The following is a 12591-nucleotide window of genomic DNA, read 5'->3' as shown; positions in this document are numbered from 1 at the left end:
AACGAAAGGCTGCAAGTGTCCTCCGTCAGTAACCACCCGCTTGGCCATTCGGGAGCAAGACTCTGGGAGCTAGGAGGTGGGGGGTGGGTCTCAGCACACGTCCAAATGGAGGGCCAGGTCGCCTGCTCCGAGAACTCTGCCAGTCTGAGTTCTGTGTGAGGCTTCCCACTGTCCCAACTCCCCAACACTTCCTCCTGCTTGGTGGGGCAGGGAAAGGGGAAAAGACGCAGGAGAAGGCGAGACAGAGAGAGGGAATGGGGCAAAGGGGAACCAGACTGAGCAGGCTCCAAACCTTTCCGAGGCTCCTACCTTGTCACCTGGGACGACAGGACCAGCTGCAGGGAAGGAGAAAATGTCGACGAGGCTCCTGCCCCCGCCCCTCGGTCCCACTTCTCCATCCGGCCCCTGCAGAGACCCTGAGAAGGGGCCATGCTGCTGCCAAGCCGCAGGAAACTCGGCGTTTGCCCCGGCCGTGCACCTCTGTCCTGAGTGCTTGTTGCCAGAGACTCTTTGTGAGGTCATCACTGTCCCCCAATAGGCTGTGGTCATACAATAGGCCCTTTGTGATGTCACTGCCACCTCCCACCCATCCTCTGCTAGGCTGGTGTCCTGGCCCTGGCACCCCAGAGGCTGCTCCCCATCCAGCTTTATTTCCCGAAAGATCCCGTCTAGACTGGCGCTTTTTTCTGGCAAAGCCCCGAGCAGGAAAAAAGCGGCAGCCATGTTCATGCAAATGCCAAGGGAAAATTTAAATCCCTGCAGCATTTGCAATTCGGAAGTGTCTCATTAGCATCCCTTTTCCAGAAAAGGGTGCCAATGTAGACACAGCCTATATGTGTCTGTAACCCCAAGGAGATGACCTAGATTCCTGGGGCTCTGTCTGCTGGCAGCTCAGGGACAGGCGCACGGAGTTTGCCTTGGCTCCCCCTCCCTACCAGGGACAGAGTCTGCCCGGCAACCCATAGGGAGTGAGATGCCCCTCCCAGGGAGTTCAGGAGGGGAAGGAGGAGCCATTGGTGGGAGAGTCTGGAGCCAGCCTGGGAAGGGGAAGCTGGCTGTGTGGGAGCTAGTGAACCCCAGGCCTGCATGCAGGGTTCCCCCTGAGAACTAGCCTCTAGGGACCGGAAGGCAGGATCCCTCAGCTGGGTGTTATGTCTCCACTGTTGATTCCCAGTTTGTGGAGTTTGCTGGGAGGCTTCCCCAGCGAGGCAGAGCTGGCTCTCCCGCTCCCTGGGTGAGACCAGCCACCATGGTCAGCTCTTTCCCGTCTGCTGGTTCGGGGCTGCTGCCTGCTGCGTGTGTCTGAATGCTGGGCTAGGAGATTATAGTTTGAATTTTGGTGCAGCTGTGTGGCCTGCACCTTGAGCCTGGCACCCCTTTGTGGTGAGGGGAAATTCCGGGATTGAAGCAGCCTGATTCCTGCCTGAGGAGGATCCCTGCCAGAAGAGACCAGCCCCTCTGCAGTGACCGAGTCATCTCTGAACCTGAGCCTCATCCATGGAGTGTGTGAGTGCAGCATCTTTTAGTTAGTAAGGCAGGGTACGTCTACACTACAACGTTAGTTCGAACTAACTTAGTTCGAATTAGTTAATTTGAACTAAGCTAATTGGAACTAACGGATCCAGACTAAAAAACTAGTTAGAATTAGCGTTTTGCTAATTCGAACTAGCATGTCCACATTAAGTGGACCCTGAGCCAGGCTTAAGGATGGCCGGAAGCAGTGCCGGCAGGGCATCGGAGGAGGACTTAGAGCGTGGAGATGCTGTCTCAGGCTAGCCGAGGGCTGTGCTTAAAGGGTCCCGACCCCCACCCCGGACAGACAGTTCTCAGGGGTGCCCTGCTAGCAAAGCAGTCCTGGCTTGGAGTTCCCGGACTGCCCACACTGGGCACATCACACCACTCGGCCATCAGCCCGGCTGCACTTGCCGCAGGCTGCCATCTGCGGAGAGGAGGCAATTGGGGGGCTGCAGGAGAGCTTCCACCCCCAGAAGCCCGCAGAGCCAGCCCAGTCCTCCCCATCGGGGGCGCGTACCCCATTCCTCCCTCACCTCCTTCCACTTACCCTTCCCTAGCCCCCATTCCTGATGTACAAAATAAAGGACAATTGTGTTCAAAAATAGAATCTGTCTTTATTGAACAAAATTGGGGGAGACTGGGAAAAGGAGGTGGGAGAGGGGAAGAGAGAGGCTGGGAGAGGGGAGGGCAACTACAGTGATCAGGGGTTGGGAACAGGTCCCATATGAAGAGAGGCTAAAGAGACTGGGACTTCTCAGCTTAGAAAAGAGGAGACGGAGGGGGTACAGGATAGAGGTCTCTAAAAGCAGGAGCTGGGTGGAGAGGGTGCATCTAGAAAAGTTCTTCATTAGTTCCCATAAAGAAGGACTAGAGGACACCAAAGGAAAGGAATGGGTAGCAGGCTTCAAACTAGTAACAGAAAAGTTGTTCTTCACAAAGCAAAGAGTCAACCTGTGGAACTCCTTGCTGCAGGAGGCTGTGAAGGCTAGAACTAGAACAGAGTTTAAAGGGAAGTGAGATCAAGTCATGGAGGTTGGGTCCATGGAGTGGTATTAGCCAGGGGGTAGGAGTGGTGTCCCTGCCCAAGATTTGTGGAAGGCTGGAGAGGGATGGCACGAGACAAATGGCTTGGTCACTGTCTTCGGTCCATCCCCTCCAGGGTCCCTAGGGTTGGCCGCTGTCGGCAGTAAGCTCAGGGTCGGAGGTCTCACTGGTCTCCCTTGATTTTCATGCACACCTGCTCCTAGGTGGCCAGGCTGGCAGCTCTCCTGCCCTAGACGGCCACTTTCCTGTGCCTAGTGCGGAGGTCGTGGACAAGGTCCACGATGTCCGCACTAGCCCAGGAGGGTGCCCGCCTCTTGCAGTCCCGGGCAAGCTCCCAGGAGCCGCCAGCCTGGTCCCGGGAAGAGGGGGAGGGCTGGGGGGCATCGGGTGGGTGGCTCGATCCGTGCCAGGTGCAGGGTCTGCTGGCTGGGTGCTGGCAGGCTTGCACCTGGCCCGGGCACCGTAGCCAGCCTGTGCCCCTTTAAGGAACCCGGGGCCGGGAGGGGGGCAGATGAGTTTCCCTGGTGTTGGCCAGAGTGGCCACCAGGGAAAGCTGGGGAGGGCTAGCCTCCCACTAGTTCGAATTAAGGGTCTACACAGCCCTTAATTCAAACTAGTAAGTTCGAACTAGGCTTAATCCTCATGGAATGAGGATTACCTAGTTCGAACTAAGTGCTCCGTTAGTTCGAATTAAATTCGAACTAACGGAGCGCTAGTGTAGCGCCTATGAAAGTTAGTTCGAATTAAATTTGAACTAACGGAGCGCTAGTGTAGCGCCTATGAAAGTTAGTTCGAACTAACGTCCGTTAGTTCGAACTAACTTTGTAGTGTAGACATACCCTTAGTTAGTAAGTCAGGGAATTTGCTTGGGGATTTTATTACCTGCTGCATATTAAACCTGTGCGGGATTTACCACCTTCTCCCGCTTATGAGTCCTTTGGGCTGTACTGGACCCAGTCAGCCCTACTGCTAAACCACTGCAGAGAAGAATTTTGTGGTCAAAAGTCATCAAGGGCCCCAACAAAGTGCACGTACCAACGGGACACTAACCTTACAGTTGTTGGGCACCGGTGAACTTAAAAATAGTGTTTTACCCTGTTCTGTTATATTTGTCTCCTGTTTAATATAACTGTGTTTATTATAGTGCATGGCTACGTCTACACTGGCATGATTTTCCGGAAATGCTTAAAACGGAACAGTTTTCCATTATAAGTATTTCCGGAAAAAGAGCATCTACATTGGCAGGATGCTTTTCCGGAAAAGCCCTTTTTCCGGAAAAGCGTCTGTGGCCAATGTAGACGCGCTTTTCCGGAAAAAAGCCCTGATCAACATTTTCCCGATCGGGGCTTTTTTGCAGAAAAGACTACTGTGCTCTCTACACTGGCCCTTTTCCAGAACAGTTTTCCGGAAAAAGGACTTTTGCCCGAGCGGGAGCAGCATAGTTTTTCCGGAAAAGCAGCTTATTTCTTACATTATATCGTCAGTGCTTTTCCGGAAATTCAAGGGGCCGGTGTAGGCAGCTCGCAGCTTATTCCAGAAAAGCAGCTGATTTTCTGGAATAAGTGGCCCAGTGTAGGCACAGCCTATGTGTTTCTGGGAGTCTCCAACTATCTGGCAAATACATGGGGATTACCCTGGGTTAGAATTTTTCTCCCAAGCTGCCCTGGTGACCCTGCCAGGAAGGAGTGAGGGGGGTGGAGGCACCGCCAAATAAATCCATTGGAAAAAATAAAGTTGAGTGGGTGGCGGAATCCAGAAAAACCCAGACCTCTCCATCAAAACCTGTAAGCAGATTGGCCTTAAAGAAAGTAACCAGGTGGAGAGGGGCGCCACATGTATATTTAGTACTAAGCAATTAAAACAACAATACTTCCTGCAGTGTAGACAGAGCCAAAAGCCGAGTCAAGGCACTTCGACGTCAGCTATGCAATTAACGTAGCTGAAATTGCATATCTGAATTCAACCTTGCCCTGTAGTGCAGACGTACCCCTAGCAGACCTAGTTCTGGTCCCACGGGCAATGGTGCAATAAACATGGCTTCACAGGTCCCTCTTCTCCAGCACCCACCCAGACTGAGCTGTCTTGCTCCCTTTTGTGCTAGCCCAGCACTTGGAGCTTGCCCAGTGTGGCTGGGAGGGCAGGATTTCCTCAGGCCACAGTGGATGGACCCCTTCTGCCCAGAGCGGGGTGTGCAGCCCCCTCACAGACGTTTTCATGGGACGTGTTCAGCCCCCCCCCCCCCCGTTCTCCCCATTGGCATGGCTGTCGTGGGTCACTGCTAGGGCCCATTTTAACAAACTCATTTCTCAGCAAGCTCCTCCCCCCACTCCTGCCTGGTCTGTCCCAGCATCCCGGCTACTGCCCGGCCACTGACCCCAGGGGTCCCGCCCCCAGGCCTGTAACCAATGCGAGGGGCCCCCTGGCCGCCTGGGCCTTTGCCAGCCGGAACCGTCAGACTCGGATCCAGCAGCTGGGTTGGTGGGTAAATATTGTCCTAGGTGCGTGTGCCAGCCCCCGCCAGAGACCTGACCCGACCCTTCTGTGCCCGGCCCACAGGCGAAGCTCCGGCCCCAGAGTCTATATCAGGGCCCAGCAGGCTGGTCCCCGGCTCAGAGCGTGGGAGGGAGGAAGAAGGACTCAGAGGGGCGTGACGTGTGTGTGTCCCTTGTCCCAGCACGTCTGCCTGCACCCAGGAATGGGGGCCCCGGTAACCCCGGCCGGCCTGCTGCTCCTCCTGCACCTCACAGCTGGGACGTCTGCAGAGCCGTAAGCCCTGTCCGTGTCTGTCTGTCTGTCTGCGTGGTGGGCAGTGTGGGGGGTTGGAATCAGCCCAGGACACTGGTGAGGAGGCTGCTTGACGGGAAAGTAAGGGGACAGATCCATTCTCCCCGGGAGCTCAGTCCCCGATGCTGGGACCCTCCTGACCCCCCCTTGTCCTACCCCCAGAGGCAGACACCCCCTCTCTGTGCCTCAGCCCCTCTGTACCATGGGCTGGTAATCCCCTGGGGCCACCGGCTCCCTCAGCCACAGATCCAGTAATGGGTCTGTTCAGCCCCAGCACAGGGGCAGCTGAGAGGCCAGGGATGGACGGGGACTCAGCTCCTCTCTGTGCCCTGGGGGGCCTCCAGGTCCATGGGGGGCAGGATGTGTGTGTGGGGGGGGGAACAGGAGTGGAAGGGCCTTGCCCTGCAGCTAGAGAGATCAATCAGCTTCAAGGACCACGGACCCAGCTCTGCCCCCTACAGAAGGGACCTTTTCTGTGCTCTCCTCTCCCCGGCTCCTCCCCTCACCCACGGTGCTGCCCCCTCCCCAGGCACTATGTGGTGGTGAGCCCAGCCCAGCTCTACCACCCGCACACGGGGACGGTGTCAGTTCATCTCAGCGACCTCAACGAGACCGTCCGGGTGAGCGTCCGGCTGGAGAGGGGGGAGGGGCTCAGCAATGTCACCCTGCTGGAGAGAGAGGTCCAGGAGCCCCGTCTGCGCGAGAACCTGAGCTTCCAGGTGAGCCCCCCACCCAGCCCGGCCCTGGCCATGGGCACCGAGCCCGTCAGCCCTGGGCCTGCAGCCCCAGCCCGGCCTCAGGCCTCAGGCACAGACTGATCCCGGCCCTGGCCATGGGCAGCTGTAGCCACAGAGCGTCCTTCAGCAGCGACAAGCCGGAGGGGGCAGGGATGGGGGCGCAGATGGAACTTGGCTTTCAGCTCCACCGAGCGCCCGCCTGCTGGGAGGCCCCTGGCTGGGCGGGAGGGTCCCACAGTTTGGTGAGGGCTGGAGCAGGGACTCGCGAACAGCCCTGCCTCGGGTGACCAGACGTCCTGTTTTTAAAGGGACTGGCCCGTATTTCAGCCCTCCTGGAGGTGCCTGACTTTTTCTTACAAGCAGGCAAATTGTCCCGTGTTTCCTGTCTCTCTTCCCTGCTCCCACCAGCACCGGCTGGTCCTGCTGCTGGCCAGATCCCTGTTTGCTGGCTGCTGCCCCCCAGGGATGGTGGGGTCCAGTGGCTGATGATGGCAGTGGGAGTGCAAAGCTCAGCCTGTCGCTCCCCCTGCTGTGTCCTCTCCCCGTGGGACCTCTCGAGATACAAAGCTGAGAATCCAGCTCCGCTGTGTGTGTGTTAACTGGGGCCCAGTCAGCTGATTGCTGTTGAACTCCCCTGAATACGAGTAGTTTCACCAGGCGTCCCATATTCAACACACGCTGCCAATGCCCCCCTGTGACAAAGTTTCATTCCCCTTGTGAGGCTGCATGTGAATCTTGAGTTGTTATAGTAACCCCGGGCGTGTGCCTCAGTTTCCCTGGGCACCGCACCAATGACTGGATGGGGGATGGGAATTTTGGGTGTTCTACGCGCTGGCAGAGTCACATCTGGCTGTGGATGGGGGTGCAGGGACCTCTCACTCTCCATACGTGTCAGTGACACCCCCCACCCCGCGCAGTAGTGGGTCTGCACCCCGACCGGCCCGTCACTGGTCACTGTGGTCTTGCTGGGGTTCCCCTGTGCAGGTTCCAGCCCCGTCTCGGGGGCAGCAGGAAGCCGCAGAGCTGCACCTCTCGGTGCGGGGGGACACCCTGCAGTTCTCGGAGCGGACGACAGTGCTGCTGCGGGTGCTGGAGCCGGGGACCTTTGTGCAGACGGACAAGGCCGTCTACAAGCCGGGACAGACAGGTGAGGGGAGGGGCTGCAGGAGGGGTTTGGTGGGGCCCCAGGCCCTTGGGAGGGACCCCTGGGTGTGGGGAGGGGAGGGGGGCTCAGGGGATACGGGACTCTCACTTGTAGGCCCCTGTCTGCACCCGGCCCAGGGGTGAGAGGTCCAAAGCCTGAGCCCGTTTGGGGGCCTGCATGGAACCAAGGGGGGTCTCAGCCCATCCTTGGTGCTGGCTGCAGGGGCCCCGATCGGCCTCCTCTGGCAGCCTGAGCAGGGAGGCCGGGGTCTGGCCGGGCCCTGGAGGCTCAGCTCCCTGCAGCCGCCCAGGGCAGGGCCACGGCCCGTGGGCAGAGGCAGCGTGGGGAAGCTCGCGCCGCCCTGCCCGGGCTGTGCCCGTTGCGAGGGGTCACAGAGGCCGTCAGTGCCTGGGCGTCCGGCTGGCACCGTCCCCCGGGAATCACCCAGAGAACCAGGCCGGGGCTGACTCCCCTCTGCCTCTGCCCCTTTGCAGTGAAGTTTCGAATCGTCACTTTGGACAAAGACTTTGTTCCCAGCGCCAGGCCGGTGAGAGCGGGGGTGGGGTGAGAGTGGGGGTGGGGCTGGCCTGTGGGGGTGGGGTGAGAGCGGGGGTGGGGCTGGCCTGTGGGGGTGGGCTGAGAGTGGGGGTGGGGCTGGCCTGTGGGGGCGGGGTGAGAGTGGGGGTGGGGTGGGCCAAGATGGATGCGGGGGGCGAGGAGGGCAGGGAAACATGATATAGCAGGCTGGTGAGAGCAGGGGCGGGGTGAGAGTGGGGGTGGGGCGGGGCTGGGGGGGCGTACAGATAGTTCGGAATGGCTTGCTAGCCCGTGCCCCGTGTAGCCGCGCGGCACGGGGTTCGAACAAGCCGGCATTTAAAAATGGCGCCGGCCGGCTTATGCAAATGAAGCCCGGGAAATTCAAATCCCGGGCTTCATTTGCACGTTCGGTATGCATACATTACCCTGCTAGTTCGAACTAGCGGGGTAGTGTAGACATACCCTCAGTCTTCCGCCACAGCACTTCTGCACCATCAAGGTGCTTCAAGGAAGGGGTGGGGTCTTGCGGGAAGGACGGGGCGGTAGATCTTGGCTCGTTCTGACATTTAAAGGTGATCTTGGGTGTGAAAAGGTTGGAGACCCCTGCTCTAACCGGCATCTCCTGTCTGTTTGCTTTGCAGCTGCCCCTGGTGACCCTGCAGGTCAGTCTGTCCCCCCAGCCTTCTCCTCCTGTCTGGCTCAGCCGAGGGCAGTGGGGGGAGGGGTGTTCAGTCGTGGGGATCCCAGAGGGGTCTGGGCTCTGACCACATGGTCCAGCAACCAGCCTAGACCCCCTGCCCGTGGGGTGCACAGGGTCCCAGAGCAGAGGGTGTTTCTGAGCCAGGCCACATGGGGGTGGGGAGGGACATTTGTGTCGTTGGGTTACGTCCTCCCCACCCGTGTTTGCATCATCTAGGGCTGTCCAGGGGCTGGGGGGTGGGGCCCTGGCTGGGATCCCTGCCTGAATCACTCATCCCGAATGTTCGCAGCCCCCACACGCTGGGTCAGGCCAGTGGAGAACTAAGTGGGGGCTCTTTTGGGTGGGGGGGGGGGAGTTTCTGGGAGCTGCAGAGCAGGGGGGTGGAGGTTTGGGGAGGCTGCTTGGGGGAGGGGGACAGGGAACGTTACCACAGAGGCCTAGAGCTGAGATGGAGACGGTCCCTAGGGCTGTTCCCTGGGCTTTGTCCAGGCTGGAGATGGGAAGCCCACGGGAGCCTGTTCCTGAGCCGGTGCCCTTGGGTCAGGGTTGCAGGGTGTTGGCGGGAGGTACCGTGGGGGGTGGGAACTTGCCCAGGGCTACCCGGGGGTGCCTGCTCCAGGCTAAGGAGAAGATCTGAGGCCCCGACCGTCGATCCAGCCCCGCCAGCAGCGCCAGGCACTCGGGGGCTGCCGTGTGGAGCCGTGTGCGGGCAGCGGCTGAGCAGGGCGTGTCCGTGTGCCAGGATCCCCACGGGAACCGCATCGCCCAGTGGCGAGATGTGACTCCGCAGCAGGGCATCGTGGATCTGTCCCTCCCGCTGGCTGCCAAGCTGGCCCTGGGGCCGTACGCCATCGAGGTGCAGGGGACCAGGCGTTGGTTCAGCGTGGAGGAGTACGGTGCGCAGCGGGGCCGGGGCAGCGACCGAGGGTGGGGGGGAGGATTCTTGAGTCTCCTGGGGGTGATGTGTCTGGGGGTCCCTGGGAGCTCAGAGCCTTGGGACTGGCCCAGCCAGCACCATGAGACCCTGCACCTCTGCTCTGGGGTGTTGGGATTCTGGGGAGAGGAATTCAGGCTCCTTGCCCCTCCCGTCCCTGCCCCACTCTGCTCTGGGGCCTGGAGGAGGGGAATTCAGGCTCCCTGTTCCACTCTGCAGCTGGTTTCAACTTCATTTCATTTGTGGACCCCTGGGGAAGTCTCGGGCCTGTGGACACAGTTGCCTTTGGTGTAAGTGTTTGGCGCAAATGCACGCAGCAGAATGCAGAGCATGGGGCACATGCTGGGCCTGGCGCTTGGTGCGGCCTGAGAGAGGAGCTGGCCTGGGGGCTGCTGTGGAACTGACACCCCCCCGGGTTGGGCCTGCCAGGGGGCGTTCCTGAGCTTGGGACGGTCGGAGAAGCAGATCGACTCTTCTGGGCACGTTCCCTTCCCAGTTCATGGACCCCTTGGATATAGTCTGTGGAGCGCTGCTAGAAAACCGCTGCTCTGGGGCCCTGGGCAAGGGACACGCAGACTCTGCCCCATCCCAGCCTTGCCCCAGTTGGCCGTAAGCCCTGCCCGAGGGCTCAGATGCTGCTGCTGAGCCTGATCCCTGTGGGTCCCAACCAGTCCCCACCTGCCTGCAGCCCCCACACCTCAGCGCTCAGACACCCGGCCAATGAGACCCCCACGTGGCCCCTGCTCCTGGGGACATTGGGGATGTAAAAGTGTAACTGTGTAAACGGGGAACCAAGGAGCCTGGGCCCATTAACGTTTACGGTCACACGGGCTCCCCACGCTCACTGGCTCCTGGGGAGCCTCCCGCTGAAACTGTAGTTACTTAATTACACACTGTAACATCCCCACTAGAGACCTTGCCCCTGAGTCCCCAGCCCCCCTTGCTCCCCAGACACCCTGCTCCAAGCCCCCCAGTGTCACTGACCCCAACTGTCCCCCAGTGGTGTAGAACAGACTTGTCAGCACAGTAACCGGGAACATGCAGTAAATGCCTTCTTGGGAAAGGGGAGCCCAGAACCTGGCCCTCCTCTCTGTGCCCCGAGTCCTCTCAGACCCCCAGCTGCCTGGTCCCAGCCCCTCCCCCAGGAATATCTCTGCCCTTTGTCCTGCTTCCTGGGCAAAAGGTGGCACCTGGTCACATCCCCTCCTGGGTCAGGTGACGAAGGCATCGGCCATTGTTTACATGCAGGCAGATGGGCAGCCTCTCTGTGTCAGTCACACCCAAAATTCCCATCACCTCTGGGCTTTGTCTCAGTTGGGCTGGTTTGAGCAGGCCGGTGCTGGGGGCCGTGGGAGCAGCCAGAGGGAGGGGGCTGGGGGAAAACAGGGCCATTAGCAGTGGCTCTCAGGGTGCCATTTCTGACAGCTCCCCCCACCCCAGCATGGAGCTCACATCTTGTGAGGAACCCCCCGAGCTGGGGCTGTGGGTCCTTTCCACCCCCTCCCTCTCTGCCCTCCAGAGCCGCCCAAGTTCGAAGTGACCCTCCAGCTGCCCCCCGTGGTGACGGTGCTGGACAAGACGCTCCACCTGCGGGTGTGTGGCCGGTGAGTGCGAACCCAGCCCTGCCGGGCCAGTAAAGGGGGGCTGGTTTCCCTGGACCTGACTCCCCTCCCCCGTGCTCCTTGATCAGGGTGTGACATGTCCCTGCCCCCCTTCCCTGCCTTTGTCTCTGTCCGGGGGGGGGTCACCCTGCCACCTAAACCACCAGACACCCCAGCAAGGGACCTTCTCCCACTTCCCCTTTCTCTTCCCTCTGCTGCACAGAGACACCGACGGGAAGCCCGTGCTGGGGAGAGTCCAGGCCACCCTGTGTCGGCTCAGAGCGAAGAGGCGCCGGAGCGTGTGTGTACATCTCACGGGCCAGGTGAGTGCGACTGAAGGCGCCAGGGTGGGGCTCTGTGACTTACTGTGAGAATCATGAACATTCCTCTGGGATCCCTCATCCTCCCTTTGCAGCCTGGGGCCTGATCCTGCTCTCATCTGCCCTGGGGGTAAAATGGGAGGGGCCCAGGGTTGACAATAGAGAGACCCTGGTGTAAGGCTGGTGTAAGTGCAGGTGAATCAGGGCCTGGATCCCTTGGGGCTCCCCACCTTGGGTAGGGGGATGTGGCCAGTGTCCCTGCTGATTTTTCCCTTCGTGGGTGGAATCACTGTTGCTTGTGCAGCACCATGTAGAGATGTGCCCCACCAGCAGAGACACAAAGCCTCGAGTTCTTCTGCGGGTGATGTCCCAGTGGGTGCTCCACTGTGGGAATCCTTGGCACTGAGGAGACATGACAGACGCCGTTCTTCCCTCCCTGCATCTGGGGAACTCTCCCCGGTACTGGTTTCACCCTGCACTTCTCGGGGCTCTGTTAAATCTCCGGTGTTCTCTGTGTGCACCTTGCTCGGAGAGGAGGCTCGGAGAAGTGTCTTTTCCTCCCAACACTCCTCACGTGCCACATCTCACTGCTGTTATTCTCATCGCAACATACCCCGCAACCTGTTGTGGTACTCTGAGTGGCCATATTCTTGGCCTCACTATCCACCCCACTGGCCACCATGGAAGCACTGGAGTTCTCGTAGATTTCATTCTTCAGTTCCGTCTACCCCAGCAAAGAGGCCCACACCAACCTCACCCTCTCACCCTCCTGACCACGATGGATTCGGAAGAAGAGGAGGGCCAAATCCAGGATGAACAAACTGAGACACGTGCTCCTGGGGATTCTCCTACAGATAATTCTTCCTCATCCCCCGATGAAGCTGTGATCCCAGAGGATACGTATCCCACCGATGACTTGAAAGAGTTTCCAAGAAGTTTTTCAAAGGGTGGCCTCGAGCCAAGAGGTTCAGCACCAGGAGCTGGAGGAAGAACAACTTGGCCTCCTGAGAAATATCAGTCCTGCCTCTCAGGGGCAGATCATGTTGCCCATCGATGAGGCCATTGATCACCCTGCCCATCGTGGGGGTATCAGACGAGAAACGGTGAACCCCCGCTTCCACCCAACCCACATGCAAAGGAGTTGGCAGGAGTATTTTGTGCTGCCTAAGGACTTAGTCTTCCTTTCTTCTCATCCGCAAACCAACTCCTCAGTAACGGATGTCGTTAATCATGGCTCTAGGGCAGGCCTGGGCAAAATATGGCCTGAGGGCCAGA

The 12591-nt window shown here is 59.4% G+C and overlaps 1 protein-coding gene across 1 annotated transcript in view; it reads left to right on the top strand.

Moving 5' to 3' along the window:
- The first annotated feature begins 5239 nt into the window (after positions 1–5239).
- Positions 5240–12591, top strand: part of LOC102452635 (alpha-2-macroglobulin-like protein 1) — a 124022-nt gene continuing 116670 nt past the window's right edge. The window contains exons 1-8 of the mRNA XM_089773964.1: positions 5240–5325; positions 5873–6062; positions 7065–7227; positions 7719–7771; positions 8403–8423; positions 9204–9357; positions 10915–10999; positions 11220–11319. Coding sequence (XP_089630090.1) covers positions 5255–5325; positions 5873–6062; positions 7065–7227; positions 7719–7771; positions 8403–8423; positions 9204–9357; positions 10915–10999; positions 11220–11319 — 837 coding nt within the window. The 5' untranslated portion in view covers positions 5240–5254. The remainder of the gene's footprint in view (positions 5326–5872; positions 6063–7064; positions 7228–7718; positions 7772–8402; positions 8424–9203; positions 9358–10914; positions 11000–11219; positions 11320–12591) is intronic.

The sequence above is a fragment of the Pelodiscus sinensis genome, chromosome 29, assembly GCF_052426305.1.
Source record: "Pelodiscus sinensis isolate ZL-2025 chromosome 29, ASM5242630v1, whole genome shotgun sequence".
Classification (NCBI taxonomy): domain Eukaryota; kingdom Metazoa; phylum Chordata; order Testudines; family Trionychidae; genus Pelodiscus; species Pelodiscus sinensis.
This window is presented reverse-complemented; position numbering and strand designations above follow the sequence as displayed.